Raw genomic sequence first — 21,496 nt, forward strand, 5'->3', positions numbered from 1 at the left:
CAGGACTGTGATAGGGCCTGTGCCCCAGTAAATATGTCCCCCACCAGACCTGTGATGGGGCCTGTGCCCCAGTAAATATGTCCCCCACCAGACCTGTGATAGGGCCTGTGCCCCAGTAAATATGTCCCCCACCAGACCTGTGATAGGGCCTGTGCCCCAGTAAATATGTCCCCCACCAGACCTGTGATAGGGCCTGTGCCCCAGTAAATATGTCCCCCACCAGACCTGTGATAGGGCCTGTGCCCCAGTAAATATGTCCCCCACCAGACCTGTGATAGGGTCTGTGCCCCAGTAAATATGTCCCCCCACCAGACCTGTGATGGGGCCTGTGGTAAATATGTCCCCCCACCAGACCTGTGATAGGGCCTGTGCCCCAGTAAATATGTCCCCCCACCAGACCTGTGATAGGGTCTGTGCCCCATTAAATATGTCCCCCCACCAGACCTGTGATAGGGCCTGTGGTAAATATGTCCCCCCACCAGACCTGTGATAGGGCCTGTGCCCCAGTAAATATGTCCCCCCACCAGACCTGTGATAGGGCCTGTGCCCCAGTAAATATGTCCCCCACCAGACCTGTGATAGGGCCTGTGCCCCAGTAAATATGTCCCCCCACCAGACCTGTGATAGGGCCTGTGCCCCAGTAAATATGTCCCCCACCAGGCCTGTGATACGGCCTGTGCCCCAGTAAATTCCAGCGGAAACAAGTGGATAGTGTGTATAGTTTCAATGTACAGATTATAGATTATTACTCTATAATGTACTTTTACTCTTGATTACCGGACTTTTACTTGTAACAAGAGTATTTCTACGTTTGCAGTATTGATACTTTTACTTAAGTAAAAAATGTGAGTACTTTTTCTACCACTGCCTGTGATCGTAGATTACTGAGACACTACACTGTCTCTCTGCATGTGATGGATTACCTTGTGTTTACCTTGCTTACTGTAAGTGTCTCTGCACAGCAGCGTCTGCTAAATGCCTGCATTATGATTCCAGGTGAGAAAGGAACCCTGAGCCACGGCTCTGTGGTGGACGGGAGGTTTGAGGGCTTCATCCAGACCTACCAGGGAACCTTCTACGTTGAGCCTGCAGAGAGACACCTGAGAGACAAAGATGTTCCCTTCCACTCTGTCATCTACCATGAGGATGATATCAGTGAGTCTTTATTAATCCATTAAGACCGGGAACGCATCAGTGTCATTTTAAGATTTCTTTGGCTATTCAAAAAATTGCAGATATGAGCTTGTAGATCTGCTATTTTTTGAAAAATCGTGGAGAATTTGTGCAAATCCAAATACATATCATTTTGGGGGTCCTTGACATGTAAAAGTTGGAGCACCACTGATATAGCAACATACTGTTAGGATTTAGAAAACATCGCAACCCCATATCAAAATGTGTTGTTCCAGGGACCCCCCACCCCCAGAAGCAAAGATTTGATTTTTTTGCTTTAAAAAATATATATTTTTCAAAAATATTAGATCTACGAGCTCATACCACTATGAGCTATTTTTGAATAGCCAAATAAATCTTAAAATGACACGCATGCGCTCCCCGGATTGGATGGGTCAATAACATGTTATTTAAATAGTAGACTAGTCTACACCCGGTAGCTCAGTCGGTAGAGCACTCGCCTATCGACCACCAGGTCATGGGTTCGATCCCATGAGTAGCACGGCTCGGGCATTCCATCTCCCAGGGGTCTAGTGCATAATAACAGGGATACCGACAATAAGCCTCTCCGTACTACTAACTTAGTCATCTACTATGAAGATGATATCAGTGAGTCCTTATTAACAACATGTTTATTTCACTAGTAAAACATCACACCTTCATATACCGTGATGAAGGGATGGAGGGATGAGAGGAAGGAGAGAATAAGGGATGAGAAAAGGATGTGATGTGTCCTGGAACAAAATATTTTAAGATGGGGGTGGGGTCCGTGGCCAAATACATATAATTTTGGGGGTCCTTGACAGTTTTGTTCCAGGGACCCTCAGAAGCAAAGATTTGAGTTAAAAATGTTTTTTCCAAAAATATGTATAAAGATAAATATATAAATATAAATGGTAGATCTACAAGCTCATAGCGCGGCACTATGCCACTATGTCGTGCTATGAGCTTGTATATCTGCTATTTTTGAATAGCCAAAGTATAAAATAATGGTTATAGACTATAGCAAAAAAATCTAGAATGTGCACAGATGTGTTCCCGGATTGAATGGGTTAAAAAAGTACAGTAAGTACATTGGAGAGAGAGTGTAATCCACAGCTGTACCGTAATGTCTTTAATGTTTGCTCCTCCTCAGATGACACCACACAGCTGTACCATAATGTGTGTAATGTTTGCTCCTCCTCAGATTACCCTCATAAGTACGGCCCAGAGGGAGGCTGTGCTGACAGTTCAGTGTTTGAGAGGATGAAGAAATACCAGAGTTCTGCTGTTCCTGATGTTCCAGATGTTGCAGATGTTCCAACTGTTCCAGATGAGCCCCAGGTCTGTTTAATGTTAATACATTGATATTCTCTCTGCGTGGTCCTCAGACGGCTTAGGAATGCGACAAAAACTAAACAATCTCCATGAATTCAAGGTCTCTTTAACCAAATCTCTTCGCCGAATTAGATCTGCTATTTCCGACAAATGCTCAGAATAGGGATTCTGGGGTTCAAGTGGAAATTGTAAAATAAATAAAAAGTTCCTATCACAAATATTTGGTGAGATTTTTTATAAAGATTTATTATAAAGATGAACTAATCTGAACCACATCACATAATAAAACATATATATATATTTATTATAAAGATGAACTAATCTGAACCACATCACATAATAAAACATATATATATTTATTATAAAGATGATTTATTATAAAGATGAACTAATCTGAACCACATCACATAATAAAACATATACCGGTATATATTTATCATAAAGATGAAATAATCTGAACCACATCACATAATAAAGCAATAAAACACACATTAATTATAAAGATGAACTAACCTGAACCACATCACATAATAAAACATACATATATTTATTATAAAGATGAACTAATCTGAACCACATCACATAATAAAACATATATATATTTATTATAAAGATGAACTAATCTGAACCACATCACATAATAAAACATATATATATTTATTATAAAGATGAACTAATCTGAACCACATCACATAATAAAACATATATATATTTATTATAAAGATGAACTAATCTGAACCACATCACATAATAAAACATACATATACCGGTATTTATTATAAAGATGAACTAATCTGAACCACATCACATAATAAAACATATATATATTTATTATAAAGATCCCAGTCTAAACCCGTTGATCCCAGTCTCCTGAATAATGATGGTGTGAAGCCTAGTGTAAGCTCAATGTCAAAATCACAATATAGAATGTTTCATATTGTTTGGTACAACACCCGTCCTTGGTTCTGGTATTGATGTGTGAGGGGAGGGGTGGGGGGGGATCGTGTTTTTTCATTGACTTTTAGTTTTTGATGTTTACATTTCTAACAGTATTATTCCTGTTGCAGCATTCAGAGGCAGACTCTGCAGGCTCTGTTCTGCTGAGGAAGAGGAGGATGGCTCAGATAGAGAAGAACACATGTCAGCTCTTCATCCAGACGGATCACTTGTTCTTCAAATACTACAAGACCAGAGAGGCTGTCATCGCACAGGTCAGAGGTCACACACATTTTTTGAACAGACCTTTTAGACAAAGTATTTTAAATGTAACCGTGCTGTTTTACATTTTTGCAATCAATCAAAAGCACACACACACACACACACACACACACACACACACACACACACACACACACACACTTGGCATATTTAATATGTCTCCATGTTGTCAGATGATGTCTTCAACTCTGTGACAGACATGTGATTATGAGAGAGAGAGGAAGAGGATTTTGGAGAATTCATTTATTTGGAAAATATATATATATATTTGTGATATCTAGGTATAAATATCCTCCAGTCATGTCATATTGTATTGTTTTTTTGTTGTTATTTTTTATTTTATTTAGAGTAGCCAATTCTTTTTTTACCCCTTTTTCTCCCCAATGTAGTCGTTATGCTAATTGATTCCTCCCCACACACATGTTAGTCCATGAGCTAGACAAGATTTCATTATCGAAAGAGTGGGCAAAACCATACCTATATTAAATTGTTTATAGGGTCAATATAAGTAAATAAATGTATGATAACCTTTCCATAGGAGCAGCTTTTTCATATTTATCACACATTTTGTTATTTTCCCCATATGTACATGACAGGTGAAAAAATTATAACATTTTAAAAATAGTTATCATAATGAAACTTACCCAGTTGATTACTTACATGAAGACAATGATTTATCGTATTACAAGTTTTCTGAAATTGTATATTTAAATATGCAAATTAGGCATTAGGAAAATATGCCCGAATTTGCATAACTTTCCAGAATCAACATTGGAACATTAGACAAAGCCAGAGTCAACATTCTTATTTCATTTTGTTAATATGTTGGAGTCAAAGGTTTTTAACGAGGGAATATTCAATATCTGGCTCAATTTTGGGGCTCTGGCTCATGGACTAAATGCCCAATTTGCATATTTAAATATACAATTTCAGAAAACTTGTAATACGATAAATCATTGTCTTCATGTAAGTAATCAACTGGGGAAGTTTCATTATGATAACTATTTTTTAAATGTTGTAATCTTTTCACCTGTCATGTACGTATGGGGAAAATAACAAAATGTGTGATAAATATGAAAAAGCTACTCCTGTGGAAAGGTTATCATATATTTATTTACTTATATTGACCCTATAAACAATTTAATATAGGTATGGTTTTGCCCACTCTTTCGATAATCATTGCTCAATTTTGGGGCTCATGGACTATGTCTGTGTTGTCACTGCTGTTGTATCCTACTGACTCACCTGCCAGTGAGGAGCCCCCACCGGGAGGACGTAGAGCCTTCGTCCTACTCCTCCCGCCCAACACTCCCCACTGACAGGTGCCGCCCCAGCCCGTAGGAATACGTGCAATGACTGATATCACCCTCCTCCTCCTCTTCCTCCTCTTCCTCCTCCTCCTCCCCGCCCGCCTTCCCTCACCCTAACACCCCGGGCCAATAGTGTTCGTGTAGACGCTCAACAAAGCCGGTTGCAACGCGGTAGATTCCCACAACCCACAACCTCGTTGGTGGTGGACAGGGTCTTTACCACTGAGCCACCTAGTGGTGGTGGACAGGGACTTTACCACTGAGCCACCTAGTGTAGGTGGACAGGGACTTTACCACTGAGCCACCTGGTGGAGGTGGACAGGGACTTTACCACTGAGCCACCTAGTGGTGGTGGACAGGGACTTTACCACTGAGCCACCTAGTGGTGGTGGACAGGGACTTTACCACTGAGCCACCTGGTGGAGGTGGACAGGGACTTTACCACTGAGCCACCTAGTGGTGGTGGACAGGGACTTTACCACTGAGCCACCTAGTGGTGGTGGACAGAGACTTTACCACTGAGCCACCTAGTGGTGGTGGACAGGGACTTTACCACTGAGCCACCTAGTGGAGGTAGACAGGGTCTTTACCACTGAGCCACCTAGTGGAGGTGGACAGGGACTTTACCACTGAGCCACCTAGTGGTGGTGGACAGGGACTTTACCACTGAGCCACCTAGTGGTGGTGGACAGGGACTTTACCACTGAGCCACCTAGTGGAGGTGGACAGGGACTTTACCACTGAGCCACCTAGTGGAGGTGGACAGGGACTTTACCACTGAGCCACCTAGTGGTGGTGGACAGGGACTTTACCACTGAGCCACCTAGTGGTGGTGGACAGGGACTTTACCACTGAGCCACCTAGTGGTGGTGGACAGGGACTTTACCACTGAGCCACCTAGTGGTGGTGGACAGGGACTTTACCACTGAGCCACCCGAGCGCTATTGTATTGTAATTGTATTTCGTTGTATTGTATTGTTGCAGATCTCCAGTCGTGTCATATCATCATATCGTATTGTATTTCATTATATCATTGCAGATCTCCAGTCATGTCATAGTGTAGTGTATTGTATTGTATTGTATTGTATTGTATTGTATTGTATTGTATTGTAATGTATTGTATTGTATCGTTGCAGATCTCCAGTCATGTCAAAGCCATTGATGCCATCTATCAAGGAACAGACTTCATGGGCATCAGAAACATCAGCTTCATGGTGAAGAGGATCAGGGTGAGTCGGAGCCTAAATGTCCCTAAATGTCCCTGTACGCACAACACAACCTTAGCCCGATTTTGTCACCCACGACAAAATTCAGGGCCGTTTCTGAACGATGTAGTTTGACATGTCAGAAGACCAGCGTTCAGCCTCTGCGACGCCCCATGACAACATGTCGTCGATATTACATGTTAAATTATTTTGGTATTTTCTGGCCTAGTGTGACTTACTGTATCCTACGACCCTTTCATTGCGTTGATCAATTATACCATAGAATGAACATGGTGCTGATAGGCTATTGATTTATACTTTATTATATACTGTAGCCTACCAAAGCATTAAGGTTTAAAGTATAGGCCTAATTCATTTATGATTCCATCCTTATGTGTAAAGCCCTACTGGGAAGGTTTTACTAGAGTGCTTGTCCGTGGTTAGTAATTTATTGATTCACGTGGAAATGCCGGGAGCAAGTAGAAACTTCAGGGAGTTTATGTGAGACCTGAATTGTTTGATGGCTTATATGTGCTTTATATCTCTATTGCTATTTGTGGAATACAGCTGAATGAGTGAGTTATAATGCACAGGGTTCATCAATTCATTCCGGTGAGGTGTTTATTTTTATTTTCTGTTCGGTTGGGAGCCAGGGATTCTATTTGTCTGTTGGATTATTATTGACTGGACCAGGCTGTAGGCTGTTTGGATTCTTATTGAGGAGTTGGAATTGAATGACATGCTTCAGCCACGTGAGTTGATGTTGATTCAGGATAGACTCTATTCGGCAGATGCCTGCCCGCTCCAGCTCCTCTGTGTGTGGCACTCTGTCCTTTGTGTGCAGACCAAATCAAATCAAATCAAAGTTTATTTATATAGCACATTTAACATGACAAGGTCAGACAATGGCATACAATAAAATAAGCACAAATAAAACTAGAAAATGTGCTCCTCGGAGCACAGGTCTCCGCCAGGTCAGGTAGGTATGATATGAGTGATGTCATCATGTCATCATGTGTCTCGCTAGCCAATCACAGCTGGTGACAGACGGACACACACACACACACGGACGGACGGAGGGTAAAACATACTCTCCTCCATGCCTTCGGCCTGGCGGAGACAACAAACAAACATTAGCACCCGTCAGGGAAAGACAGGGCTACATCAGCTATCACTGAAGAAATTAGTCTTTAGTAAGGATTTAAAAGTAGCTATCGACTGGGCCGCTTTGATGCGTATGGGCAAACTATTCCAGAGCCTGTGGGCAGCCACCGCAAAGGCCCGGTCACCCCTGTTTTTTTTCCGTGGGTGCTGGCGGCACCTCCAGCAGCAGCTGGTCGGCCGACCTCAAGGCTCTAGGTGGAGAGTGGTCGGAAACTAGATCAGCAAGGGACGGGGGTGCCAACCCATTTTGAATTTTATAAACAAATGTTAAAATCTTAAAATCAATTCGGAAGCGGACAGGGAGCCAATGGAGCGAGGCTAAGACTGGAGTGATGTGGTCTTGCTTCTTTGTCCCAGTGAGGAGACGGGCAGCGGCGTTCTGGATCAGCTGCAGACGCCTCAGCAGTGACTGATCGATGCTAACATATGTGACCAAATTTGGGAGACATTCATCTAGCATTTTTTCATTCATTTTTGGGCGGTGAAACCGCCCCTATATGTGAGGTTTGGAAATTGCACCCCCCCAACCCTGCGCTGTGATTGGCCACCAGTGTACCCCCCTAACCCTGCACCGTGATTGGCCAATCACAGTCTATTCAGGACTGTGATTGGCTAGTGAAACATGACACATGTGCATAGCCCTATAAATAGGACTATGCACTTAAAAAAAACACATTTATGTTTTTTTTTAAGTTAGGGGTGTACAATGGTTGGTCCACAATATTACTTTTCTTTAAGTGAACTTCCATCACTGTGATGACCACTGTGACCACACCGCCCACTTCACACTGGGTGTGATTTTTTTGTTCCTTCACGCCGTTTGGTGCCCCCCCCAAGGTTGGTGCCCTGTGCTGCGCTGATTTTATTCGCCAGATTGGGACGTTCACGGCATATTTTGCACCATCACGGTGCGTTCATCATCGGTAACGAGTGCCTGTAACGTGCTGCGTGCGAGTCGCGCGACTGACTGTGCCTGTGTGTCAGGATTCGAGGCCATACTCACATAATCACGTGCAGCATGCGTCCCCTCCCCCTCCGCCTAATGGCTGTGTATGGGGCCGACTCGTGCTTTAGCGTGATTGTGTGAGTGTGGCTTCAGGAAGTAAATTCGTGTCCCAGCGGTCCCAGCTGTTGGTGCGCGAAAGCGCTTCCCTTCGTCTGATGTGCCGATCTGATGTGCAGATCAACAGTGTGTTATGTTGTGTGTTTGTGTGCAGATCAACAGTGTGTTATATGTTGTGTGTTTGTGTGCAGATCAACACCACCAGTGATGAGAGGGACCGGTCCAACCCGTTCCGCTTCGCAAACATCGGGGTGGAGAAGTTCCTGGAGCTGAACTCAGAACAGAACCATGATGACTACTGTCTGGCCTACGTCTTCACTGACCGAGACTTTGATGACGGAGTTCTGGGCCTGGCCTGGGTCGGTGCTCCTGCAGGTACACACCTAGTGGTACACACCTAGATACACACTAAAGGGTAGCACGGGTCCAAAAAATGGGAACCGAAACGGACCCGTGGATAATTGGACCGGTCCGAACGGAACCGAGAAAATATTCTAAATTACTGGACCCGGTCCGAAACGGACCCGTGCTAGGTGGACCCGGCCCAAAACGGGACTGAGGCAAACTGGAACCGTTCCGAAACGAACCGAGGATAATTAAAATGTATTAGCCCCGGTCTGACCGGGTCTCTAGACCCGTACTGGACCCGGAGCTCATTTATAGCTAAAATCACCGTGGTATTCAGATTAGCCCCCCCCCCCTGCCCCAACAGAGTACTCACAGACAGGCTGCGTCGCGTGCATTCTGCTCTGTGTTGCAGACAGACAACATTTTGCAGACTTTATACCGTCTGTCCCCGCAGATTATGTCCATAAACATGCTCCACACAGACGACGTTCCAACTTGCATCTTCCCGTGGCTTTTGTTTGCGTTTCACCTGCTAAAAAGCCTATATTGTGTTACTACGCAGGTCGCAGCGTAGCCGCCCGGAAGACTCGCCCCCAAAACACACTCGCCCCCATTTTCTTGTATTTGTTTTACTGAGGATAAGGTTAGAAATATGTTTAGGTTTAGACATAGTTTTTTGGAACTGATCCGACCCGTGCCCGAGGGACATGTCAATATTTTGGCCCCGAACCGGCTCGGTTCTCGGTTCGGGGCTCGGGTCTTCGGTTCCGGGTGGACCTGTGCTACCCTCTAATACACACCAAGATACACACCTAGATACACCCCTCTGTGAGAAGAGTAAGTTGTACTCTTACTGTATTCTGACTGTACTGTGTGGGTGTGTATCAGGCAGCTCAGGAGGGATCTGTGAGAAGAGTAAGCTATATTCTGACGGTAAGAAGAAGTCTCTGAACACAGGGATCATAACGGTTCAGAACTACGCCTCCCACGTTCCCCCCAAGGTCTCTCACATCACCTTCGCTCATGAAGTGGGACACAACTTCGGTTCCCCGGTGAGTCCAGACATTTATTATTTATTGTCTCCGAGAGTATGTTTTGCACCCTGTCCGTCCGTCCGTGTGTCATTCTGTCTGTGAACAGCTAATCTCCGGCACTGTTGGCTTGATCGCAGCGAAACTGTGCACACACACTCCCTGGATGCCAATTCAGAACCTCTGCCCCAAATGTTTCACATGGGCCTGTTATGTGCCAACAGGAGGCCGCTTTCTGCCAAAAAAATCTTTTTACATGATCATGACATGACCTCCCAATGCCCCCCCCCCCCCTGTATGAATGAATGAACCATTGTAAAGCACTTTGAGTAAGTTTGAGTACTTAGAAAAGCGCCATATAAATGCAATTCATTATTATTATGACATGATCTCTATAGTCATGTGATCAAGACGAATCTGTTAGATTTTTCATATTCCATCCTGATTGGCTAAGATTGACTTAGATCTAAAGTTTGCAGGAGTGGCGCGTTTTGAACAAAATGCCCGATTGTCTGTTGCCACCCTCTTCAACATTGCCCTATCATAACGCCACCAGGAGGCCGATTAAAAAAATGTAATAAAGAATAATATTACTCCTACAAATGTTGTCCAAACATTACGCAAATCCGTACATATTATCTCTATAGTCAAGTGAACAAGACGGATCCGTCCAATCCGTCCGATTTTTCACATTCCAGCCTGATTGGCGAATTCAGAACATTGCTGGCCCACACTAACCTACCTGACCTGGCGGAGACCTGTGCTCCGTGGAGCACTTTTTCCATTTATTGTATAAATCCATCCACCATCAATCCTACAATAATTCTACAAAGCTCTGTGAGGGTGGTGAGGTGGTGAGGCCAAAATCTCTTCTGCCCGGTTCTCCTCAGTGGCTGGAGCAATTGATCTGCATTTGCACACAGCCATTGACCATTACCATGTGCACGGAACAGCAGAGCCTGTTTTCCGCTTTCGCCAAATGTCATCTGTTTTTTGGGGGTTTTGTGTTCGCTGGCTCCCGGGTTGCCAAATCATGTGAGCATATCCCCCCACGGGTCTAGTAATAATAACGTATTATTATTATATAAGTCCATCCACAATAGAAAGGTCTCCATTTGACCTTTTTCTGTTTCCTAACCCAGTGGTTATGTGAAGGACCCCCACATTCATATAGACCCCCATCTGAAAGGGTTTTGTGCCAGGGACCCCCAGAAGCAAAGATTTGTGTTAAAAATGTTTGCTTAAAAAAAGATTTGCAAAGATGTTCAAGATTATTCAAAAATAGCAGATCTGCTCTTTTTGAATAGCCAAGGTATAAAACAGGTTAACGTGGTTACAATGATTGTGATGCTATATTAACTATGCTGGGGGTCCCCGGACCCCACTTTGAGAACTGCTGTCCTAACATCTGTGCATCTGTGTGTGTGTGTGTGTGTGTGTGTGTGTGTGTGTGTGTGTGGTCAGCATGACTCGGGCTCAGAGTGCACTCCAGGCGAGTCAAAGAGCCAGGACAAGAAGGAGAAGGGGAACTACATCATGTACGCCAGAGCCACGTCAGGAGACAAGCTGAACAACAACAAGTTCTCTCTCTGCAGCGTCAGGAACATCAGCCAGGTTCTGGAGAAGAAGAGAGGAAACTGCTTCGTAGGTAAGAACTGCCGAGCCTCGGGTTCCGTGATTTTCTTTTTTTTTAAAGAATTCTATTACCCTCAAAAAATAAATTTCAACTGCCCCTAGCGGCCTAACGGTAAGGTAAACAACTGCCCCTAGCGGCCTAACGGTAAGGTAAACAACTGCCCCTAGCGGCCTAACGGTAAGGTAAACAACTGCCCCTAGCGGCCTAACGGTAAGGCAGTGGATGTGTTGGATGCAGCTCAAAGTGAACTTTACTCAGGTATCTGGTTTCTGTTCAAGATGTTTTGGCCATTATCTCTGGAAAGGAAGGTCCAATCTGCTCAGTTCAAAACTTGTTGGATGCGTGATTCTCGGGCCTAAATTTATGGTAACTGGGCCGGCCCAGTTAAGGGCCCAGTTGGGGTCATTTTTTAGGCCCGTTTGGTGGATGTGATGCCTTGTGAGCTATTTTCACTGTGAGCTTGTAGATCTGTTATTTAACCTGTGGTAACTGTATATTATTATTAACTGTATATTATTATATTATTATTAACAGAGGTCAGCCTATCTGTGGTAACAGTATATTATTGTTATATTAATAACAGTATATTATTATATTAATAACAGTATATTATTGTTATATTAATAACAGTATATTATTGTCATATTAATAACAGAGTCTGGTCAGCCTATCTGTGGTAACGGGCTGGTAGAGCCAGGAGAGGAGTGTGACTGTGGATACAGTGACCAGTGCAGAGACCAGTGCTGCTACGATGCTAACCAGCCTGACAACAAGAAATGCAAACTGAAGCCTGGGAAAGGCTGCAGGTACGTAAACACTGTTACTGTCCCTGTCCCCTGTCCCCTGTCCCCTGTCCCCTGTCCCCTGTCCCCTGTCCCCTGTCCCCTGTCCCGGTCACTTGTCACTGTCACAGCTTCATGCATATTATAGACATTAGTAGGTAAACACTGTCACAGCTTTATGCATATTATAATATAGACATTAGTACATAAACACTGTCTCTGTCACAGCTTCATGCACATTAGTAGAGTCTGATCCAGGGCAGATCTCTGGGTCAGGAACAAAGGGAGATCCAGAACACTGTCTTTACTTACAGCTAAACTAGTTTTTTGATACAAATCCAATGTTCCAACTGACCTTCATCTGGTATCATGAGATGCCTGATGCAACACACACAGTTGGACCGAAACGTTGTATTTGCATTAAAAACGTTGTTTTTATCTGTAAGTAAAGACGGTGTTCTGGATCTCCCTTTTGTTCCTGTCTCGTGCAATTGACTGCCTGCTCCTACACACCTGTCCAGTATGTGTGTAAAAGGATCTTTCTAACAAACTGACATTTGAATGGATTTTGAATTCTTCCCGTTTTTTTTACCCTCACAGTCCCAGCCAGGGTCCCTGCTGTACCCCAGAGTGTTCTTATAACAGTGTTTTAACCCTCACAGTCCCAGCCAGGGTCCCTGCTGTACCCCAGAGTGCTCGTATAAAGGCCGCAATGAGAAGTGCAGGGAGGAGTCAGAGTGCGCTCACCAGGGAATGTGCAACGGAGGCTCCGCCCAGTGCCCGACCTCTGAACCCAAGGCCAACTTCACCGCCTGCCATGGAGAGACGCAAGTCTGCCTCAACGGGGTATTTAATACTTTATTACTTTATTACTTTATTACTGCCATGGAGAGACACAAGTCTGCCTCAACGGGGTATTTAATACTTTATTACTTATTACTGCCATGGAGAGACACAAGTCTGCCTCGACAGGGTATTTAATACTTTATTACTTTACTTTATTACTTATTACTGCCATGGAGAGACACAAGTCTGCCTCAACGGGGTATTTAATACTTTATTACTTATTACTGCCATGGAGAGACACAAGTCTGCCTCGACAGGGTATTTAATACTTTATTACTTTACTTTATTACTTATTACTGCCATGGAGAGACACAAGTCTGCCTCAACGGGGTATTTAATACTTTATTACTTTACTTTACTACTTTATTACTGCCATGGAGAGACACAATTCTGCCTCAACGGGGTATTTAATACTTTATTACTTTATTACTTTAATACTTTATTACTGCCATGGAGAGACACAATTCTGCCTCAACGGGGTATTTAATACTTTATTACTTTATTACTGTAATACTTTATTACTGCCATGGAGAGACACAAGTCTGCCTCAACGGGGTGAGATTGATTGATTGATTGATTGATTGATTCATTGATTGAATACTTAATTCGACAGAACTGTAAACAGCACGAGGTACAGTCAGACATTAAAGGGATAGTTCACCCCCAAAATGACTCTTTTTCTATGGATTAGTCACCCCGTGGAGACTTTAAGAATTCATGTTTTTGCAGCCTAAGCCAATAATGTGATGACCAGCGGACCGGTAGGCAGCGGTTCCGGTAGGAGACACAAAGGAGACTATTTGTGTCTCCTGCCGGAACCGCTGCCGGTCATCAAGTTATTGGCTTAGGAATGAGACAAGAACAAAACATTTTTCATGAATTAAAGTCTCCATGGGGTGACTAATCCATAGGAAAAAAACATTTTGAGGTCTAAAAGGCCACAGCTCTACCGGCTGACACATCGAAAGAATAATTACTAATAAAATAATCCATAGTTGCCCTAATGATGCAACTGTGCGTTTGATGAAGACAATGATGTCACACGTTTTTTAACGTGTGTATGTGTGTGTGTGTGTGTGTGTGTGTTTGCAGGGCTGTTCCGGCTCCATCTGTGAGAAGTATGGTCTGGAGGTGTGTACATGTGCCAGCAGCAGCCAGGATGGAAAGGACGAGACAGAGCTGTGTCATGTCTGCTGTATGGAGAAGAGTGAGTCACACATCTTCAGCTCTTCTTCTTGTGTTTTGGTGTTGTTGATATAGAGGCTATGTGCGTGACATCATCGTACCCGGAAGTTATGTGGGAACGCCTTCTGAGTGGCAAAAAACTACTTTCTGGCCTTGACAGCCCCATACATCCAAACAGAACAGTCCTATCTGATTGTATTAAACAACGTTAAACTCACCAACATGGTAGCTGTACGGAAAGCTTGAATTATCCTCTTTCTATCTGCAAAGTTTTTGTTTCATAAACATCCACCATAGAGACATGTTATGAGCTACTTTCTGTCAATACATTCTGTGCGGGTGATAGGCCTGACCTCTAGTAGTTGAATAGTCGACTAATTAGTCGAGGGGTGTCTGAGTCGACTGCCAATCTCTTAGTCGAATCACAAAAAATATATTTAAAAAAGAAATTAATTAATTAATTTTAATTATTCGACTGAGAGATTGGCCTAGTTTGTTATATTAATTAACTAATAGTTTGCCAAAAATAGGATATACATCATGATTTATTAGGAGAAACCAAAAGTATATGTTAAATCAGACACTAAGCACCCCTACAGCCCAAATGGAATGTTCCTCTATTGCATAACATATTTTTTGCATGATTTGATTAAGAGATTGGCAGTCGAATCAGACTGATTCGACTGCCAATCTCAGTCGAATCATGCAACAAAAAATTGGCAATTAGTCCCCAATCAGATTCGATTATACAAATCCTTAGTCGGGGACAGGCCTAGCGGGTGATAATTTCAGAGTAAGTGGTAGTAAGCGGGTCAAAGTAAGCGGGTGATAAGTATCAGAGTTTGGAAGCGCTCGTTTTCAATAACTCAACGTCCTGCTGCCTCCTGCATCATGTGACATTTAGAAACAGGGGGTACACAGGACCGTTGAGTGATTTCCAACGAGCAATTCCAACCTCCAATGCTCAATGCTGCTCAATATTCTGCCACTCAGTCTAGATGAGGGGGCGTGTCCCGGTAGACAAGTGATGCATGTGCATACTCTCTATTGTGATGTCAGATTCTGGATCATTATAAATAAATCTGTACGTAGCATCACAGGAGCAGAGTTTTATTTAAAAACGTATATAATAATGTTGCTATATACCTATTTAGCAACATTCTAAATGACACAGATGCTGTCCCAGATTGAAAGGTATGAAGACGTATAGGTTTAACATGTCTATCTGGTTTAAAGTGTGACTGAACTGTGGCGTGGTCCATAGTGAATTTAAATGGTTTATAGTGTGACTGAACTGTGTGGTGGTCCATAGTGAATTTAAATGGTTTATAGTGTGACTGAACTGTGTGGTGGACCATAGTGAATTTAAATGGTTTATAGTGTGACTGAACTGTGGTGTGGTCCACAGTGAATTTAAATGGTTTAAAGTGTGACTGAACTGTGGTGTGGTCCACAGTGAATTTAAATGGTTTATAGTGTGACTGAACTGTGGTGTGGTCCACAGTGAATTTAAATGGTTTATAGTGTGACTGAACTGTGGTGTGGTCCACAGTGAATTTAAATGGTTTATAGTGTGACTGAACTGTGGTGTGGTCCACAGTGAATTTAAATGGTTTATAGTGTGACTGAACTGTGGTGTGGTCCACAGTGAGTCCCAACACATGCAGCAGTACGGGTTCGGAGCGTCTCCTGAGGTTCTTCGGTAAGAAGGTGACCACGCTGCCGGCCGGCTCTCCCTGCAACGACTTCAAAGGCTACTGTGACGTCTTCATGAAGTGTCGCCTGGTGGACGCAGACGGCCCGCTGGCCAGGCTGAAGAAAGCCATCTTCAACCCGGAGCTGTACGAGAACATCGCTGAGTGGATCGTGGTACGTACAGTGTCTCCACCGCTTTAATAGTAATGATGATAATAATAATAACTTGAATTTATATAGCGTCTTTCAAAAACCCAAGGACGCTTTACCATTACAAAAATAAACAAGAGTTTATGAGTTGAACTCTTACTTAAACCCATTGAGACCTGAGGGCAGATCTACAGTTTTCTGAAAAACGTATGTTGCTATATCAGTGGTGCTCAAAACGTTTTCATGTCAAGGACCCCCAGAAGCAAAGATTTGAGTAAAAAAAAATCGCTTTAAGAATATATATATATATATATTCAAAGATTTGCACACATTTTCACGATTATTTTTAAAATAGCAGATCTACAAGCTTGTACATCTGCTATTTTTGAATAGCTAAAGTATGAAATAATGGTTAAAGTGGTCTCCAGCCTGGACTGAGGTGAATCAGAGGACCTCAGGCTACAGACAGAGTTCCAGCAACTCATATAGATCTGGAGGTCCAGGCCGTTAAGAACTTAGTTAACAATAAAACCTTGCACTTGCACCGACTGCAGCCTCATGCGCTCTGCATGGGGCTGCATGCGCTCTGCATGGGGCTGCATGCGCTCTGCATGGGGCTGCATGCGCACTGCATGCAGCGCGCAGCCTCATGCGCTCTGCATGCAGCCCCATGCGCTCTGCATGCAGCCTCATGCGCTCTGCATGCAGCCCCATGCGCTCTGCATGCAGCCCCATGCGCTCTGCATGCAGCCCCATGCGCTCTGCATGCAGCCCCATGCGCTCTGCATGCAGCCTCATGCGCTCTGCATGCAGCCCCATGCGCTCTGCATGCAGCCCCATGCGCTCTGCATGCAGCCTCATGCGCTCTGCATGCAGCCTCATGCGCTCTGCATGCAGCCTCATGCGCTCTGCATGCAGCCTCATGCGCTCTGCATGCAGCCTCATGCGCTCTGCATGCAGCCTCATGCGCTCTGCATGCAGCCCCATGCGCTCTGCATGCAGCCTCATGCGCTCTGCATGCAGCCTCATGCGCTCTGCATGCAGCCCCATGCGCTCTGCATGCAGCCTCATGCGCTCTGCATGCAGCCTCATGCGCTCTGCATGCAGCCCCATGCGCTCTGCATGCAGCCCCATGCGCTCTGCATGCAGCCCCATGCGCTCTGCATGCAGCCCCATGCGCTCTGCATGCAGCCTCATGCGCTCTGCATGCAGCCTCATGCGCTCTGCATGCAGCCCCATGCGCTCTGCATGCAGCCCCATGCGCTCTGCATGCAGCCCCATGCGCTCTGCATGCAGCCCCATGCGCTCTGCATGCAGCCCCATGCGCTCTGCATGCCGCCCCATGTGCATGCGCTTTGCATGCAGCCCCATGTGCATGCGCTCTGCATGCAGCCCCATGCGCTCTGCATGCAGCCTCATGCGCTCTGCATGCAGCCTCATGCGCTCTGCATGCAGCCTCATGCGCTCTGCATGCAGCCGGTGTAGAGGGTGTTACAGTGGTCTAGGTGAGATAAATTAAGGGCATTAACAACTTTACATTTGGGGTAGAATGTATGGACAGTAACAGAGTATATGGACAGTAATGTATATTATAAGGACAGTAATGTATATTATAAGGACAGTCATGTATATTATAAGGACAGTAATGTATATAAGGACGGTAACAGGGTTTCTCCTGCTCTCTAGGCTCATTGGTGGGCGGTGCTGTTGATGGGCATCGCTCTCATCATGTTGATGGCTGGTTTCATTAAGATCTGCAGCGTCCACACACCCAGCAGCAACCCCAAACTACCCCCTCCTAAGCCCCTGCCAGGTGAGTGTACTAATAAACTACCCCCTCCTAAGCCCCTGCCAGGTGAGTGTACTAATAAACTACCCCCTCCTAAGCCCCTGCCAGGTGAGTGTGTTAATAAACTACCCCCTCCTAAGCCCCTGCCAGATGAGTGTGTTAATAAACTACCCCCCCCCCCCCTCCCTGTCTCTCCACACTGGATCTCTAATGATCCTCTAGATCAGGGATGGGCAACTGGCGGCCCACACCGTCACTCAATGCGGCCCCAGGCCAAAATCCCCCCCCAAAAAAATCTTGCACTCTTGAAATCACAAAGAAAAAAATATAGCTGCAAGCAGCAGAGAGAGAGAGAGAGAGAGAGAGAGAGAGACTTGGAAACGGAATAGATTGGAGAGAGCGAGAGAGAGAGAGAGAGAGAGAGAGAGAGAGAGAGACTTGGAAACGGAATAGATTGGAGAGAGAGAGAGAGACTTGGAAACGGAATAGATTGGAGAGAGAGAGAGAGAGAGAGACTTGGAAACGGAATAGATTGGAGAGAGAGAGAGAGAGAGACTTGGAAACGGAATAGATTGGAGAGAGAGAGAGACTTGGAAGCAGAACGGATTGAATGGACATCTCAACCTATTGCCATTAACAGGAATCGAACCCTCAACCTTTGGATTGACAGGCTGCAACACTACCTATAGTGCTATAGCTTTGTACAGATTGAGGTTGTCTGTTGAAGATAAAAGTGAACCAGTGAAAGCAGACGACCTACAAGCTCAGAAACACGTTGCTATCTGAAAAGTTGTGAGATTGTAGATTGGAGAGAGAGAGAGAGAGAGAGACATGGAAACGGAATAGATTGAAGAGATAAGGATAATTCCTTTAACAGGTCCGTTCATGAAAGTCCTTGCGGTCTTGTTTCCAATGAGGGCCTGTGAGCAATTAGGGGTTAAGAGTCTTGCTCAGGGACAAATTTCATTTGCTGGCCTGGCCTGGAATCGTACCTGGGGCAACTAGGGCCTCTGGCTCCCTAGGCTGGCTCACTAACCACTCAGCTATGGCCGCCCCTCAAGTAGGGATGGGCAATATTATCGATATCACGATATATCGCGATATTTTATTTCGCGATACTGTATCGATACTCCAGTATCGATATCGCGATATTTTTTTTTTTTTTTTTTTAAACTTTTTTTTTTTTTTTTTTTTTTTGTGCTTTTTCAGATACAGGCTTTATGAAAAACATTCAAAGAACCGATCACAGATCTGCAGCTACTCAATATGTAGTGTATATATAAACAATATTTAGTTTTGATATATGTATATATCGCAATATATCGCAATATATCGCAATATATCGCAATATATCACAATATATCGCAATATATCGCAATATATCCCAATATCGTGATACGACCCAAGTATCGTGATGCGTATCGCAATATAATCGTATCGTGACCCAAGTATCGTGATACGTATCGTATCGTGAGATTGTTGCCAATACCCATCCCTACCCTCAAGAGAGAGAGAGAGAGAGAGAGAGAGAGAGAGAGACATGGAAACGGAATAGATTGAAGAGGGAGACATGGAAACGGAATAGATTGAAGAGAGAGAGAGAGAGAGACATGGAAACAGAATAGATTGAAGAGAGAGAGAGACATGGAAACATAATAGATTGAAGAGAGAGAGAGATGGAAGCAGAATAGATTGATTGGACATCTCAACCTATTGCCATTAACAGGAATCGAACCCTCAACCTTCGGATTGACAGGCTGCAACACTACCTATAGTGCTATAGCTTTGACCAGACTGAGGTTGTCTGTTGAAGATAAAACTGAACCAGTGAAAGCAGCCGATCTACAAGCTCAGAAACACGTTGCTATCTAAAAAGTTTTGAGATTGTAGATCGGCTATTTTCAGAATGAAGTATGTCATACATTGCAAAAACAGACCTTCTCAGATAAGCAATTAATGTTATCTTTATCAATTGCATATGTATTCATTAATACAGTCTTGTTGTTTGCAATGCACTTTAAATGAAGTCTCCACCAAGTGAGGCTTGAACCGGCAACCTTGATGTTGTGAAACACTCACTTAAGCGGGAAAACATACCCTCTCAAATAAGTATTTCAGGTTAAGTTTAACAATTGCACATGTATTAATTGACACAATCATGTTGTGTGCAATGCAACTTTAATGAAGTCTGCATTAAGTGAGGCTTGAACTGGCAACCTTCAAGTTGTGAGGCACACGTTTAAGGGAGAAGCCATTGGACCAACAGACAAGAACCTGTGAAAAAGGAGATCACACAGATGATACAGTTTCACGCAAATAGCTGAAAAATCCTGGGTTTAAGTGTTTTTCAAACTGCTCAAAATTGCGGACAATCTAAGGGGGGAGCTTACTGGTCAACGTGATACATGTGTTCCTCATGAGTCAAGGCACATGTGTAAGCAGGTTTAATGGCTGTCGGCCAAACGAGGCATGACTTTTGCCTGTTTAAAGTTTGCACTTTCAAAAAATCGCTATAGCGCCCCCCTTTGACCAATTGGAGTAAGATTGGTTTCAGTAATATTTTGAATGACCCTCAACATTAACGCAAAGTTTCAAAGAAATGTGAGTCTGCATGTATGTGTTAGGGGCAGATGAATAATTGTCATAAAACTGCAATATTCATTGGCTCATTAAAGCTTCATTTTTTCACTTATGGAAAATCTTTTGCATCAGTTTGTCGGCATAGGTCCAAAGTTCATGTGTAAAACGTTTCGTGCAGATTACTCAAAAATCCCAGGAGGAGATAGGTTTTAACTGTTTTTCATATAATTCAAAATGGTGGGAGATCTAAAGGTCAGAGGTCAAAAGTCAGAGGGTTAAAGTTGTTCATCATGAGTAGACGCATGTGTGTATTGAAGTGTTATGGCTGTAGGTCAAACAGGGCATGAGTTGTACCTATTCAAAGTTGGCATTTTCAATTGAGTGCTATAAAAAAACCGTCAAAAGGTGGCGCCACCTTTTGACGAAAGATTGTGAGATTTATTTCTTGATAGTTTTTCATGACCATCTACCATATGGCCGAGTTTCGTAAAAAGCGACAGCACGGTTCACCCAGAACTGCGAAAAGTGGCAGAAGAAACAGAATACAGGGAATAATAAAACAGGTCCAGAGCTGAGCTCTGGCCCCGTAACAAAGTAATCTAAACATATCAGAAATGGTGAACTATTGCCTTCAGCTGTTCCAAACATGCAACTTTCCATGAACCATTTTAATTACAACAGTCCACCAGTAGAGCGCGCTCTCGTTTATTTTAATAGAAGCCTTATTAATTATAATTCTAGTGTTCATTTTTGTATATTTTTAAGCCAAGATTACAGCAATACTCTGAAAGGCATACTCAGGAATGTGAAGTTTTGTTTAGCAGTACAGCTGTAGTAAGTTGATAGACGCATTACTAAATGCTAAATATAAACAAAGTTACAACGAATAATAATTGTTAATATCCCTTATTTATCACATATGTGACTATTATGGGCTTTTTGAGTAATGGGGTACTACTGGCGAGAGTGCCGATAAACAATGCGGCCCCCCAGAGTGAAAATGT

The 21,496-nt window shown here is 43.7% G+C and overlaps 1 protein-coding gene across 2 annotated transcripts in view; it reads left to right on the forward strand.

Moving 5' to 3' along the window:
* The window catches only part of LOC308091234 (disintegrin and metalloproteinase domain-containing protein 10-like), a 38,693-nt gene that overhangs the window by 13,986 nt on the left and 3,211 nt on the right, over positions 1-21,496 (forward strand). For both annotated transcript variants that reach the window (XM_080436685.1, XM_080436686.1), the window contains 12 exons: positions 997-1,155; positions 2,360-2,496; positions 3,558-3,701; positions 6,155-6,247; positions 8,642-8,825; positions 9,687-9,850; positions 11,294-11,477; positions 12,121-12,271; positions 12,910-13,093; positions 14,186-14,300; positions 15,927-16,147; positions 17,810-17,936. In XM_080436685.1, the coding sequence (XP_080292811.1) occupies positions 997-1,155; positions 2,360-2,496; positions 3,558-3,701; positions 6,155-6,247; positions 8,642-8,825; positions 9,687-9,850; positions 11,294-11,477; positions 12,121-12,271; positions 12,910-13,093; positions 14,186-14,300; positions 15,927-16,147; positions 17,810-17,936 (1,863 nt within the window). The remainder of the gene's footprint in view (positions 1-996; positions 1,156-2,359; positions 2,497-3,557; positions 3,702-6,154; positions 6,248-8,641; positions 8,826-9,686; positions 9,851-11,293; positions 11,478-12,120; positions 12,272-12,909; positions 13,094-14,185; positions 14,301-15,926; positions 16,148-17,809; positions 17,937-21,496) is intronic.

This window comes from Gymnoscopelus braueri (genome assembly GCF_963280865.1).
Source record: "Gymnoscopelus braueri genome assembly, chromosome: 9".
NCBI classification, from domain to species: Eukaryota; Metazoa; Chordata; class Actinopteri; order Myctophiformes; family Myctophidae; genus Gymnoscopelus; species Gymnoscopelus braueri.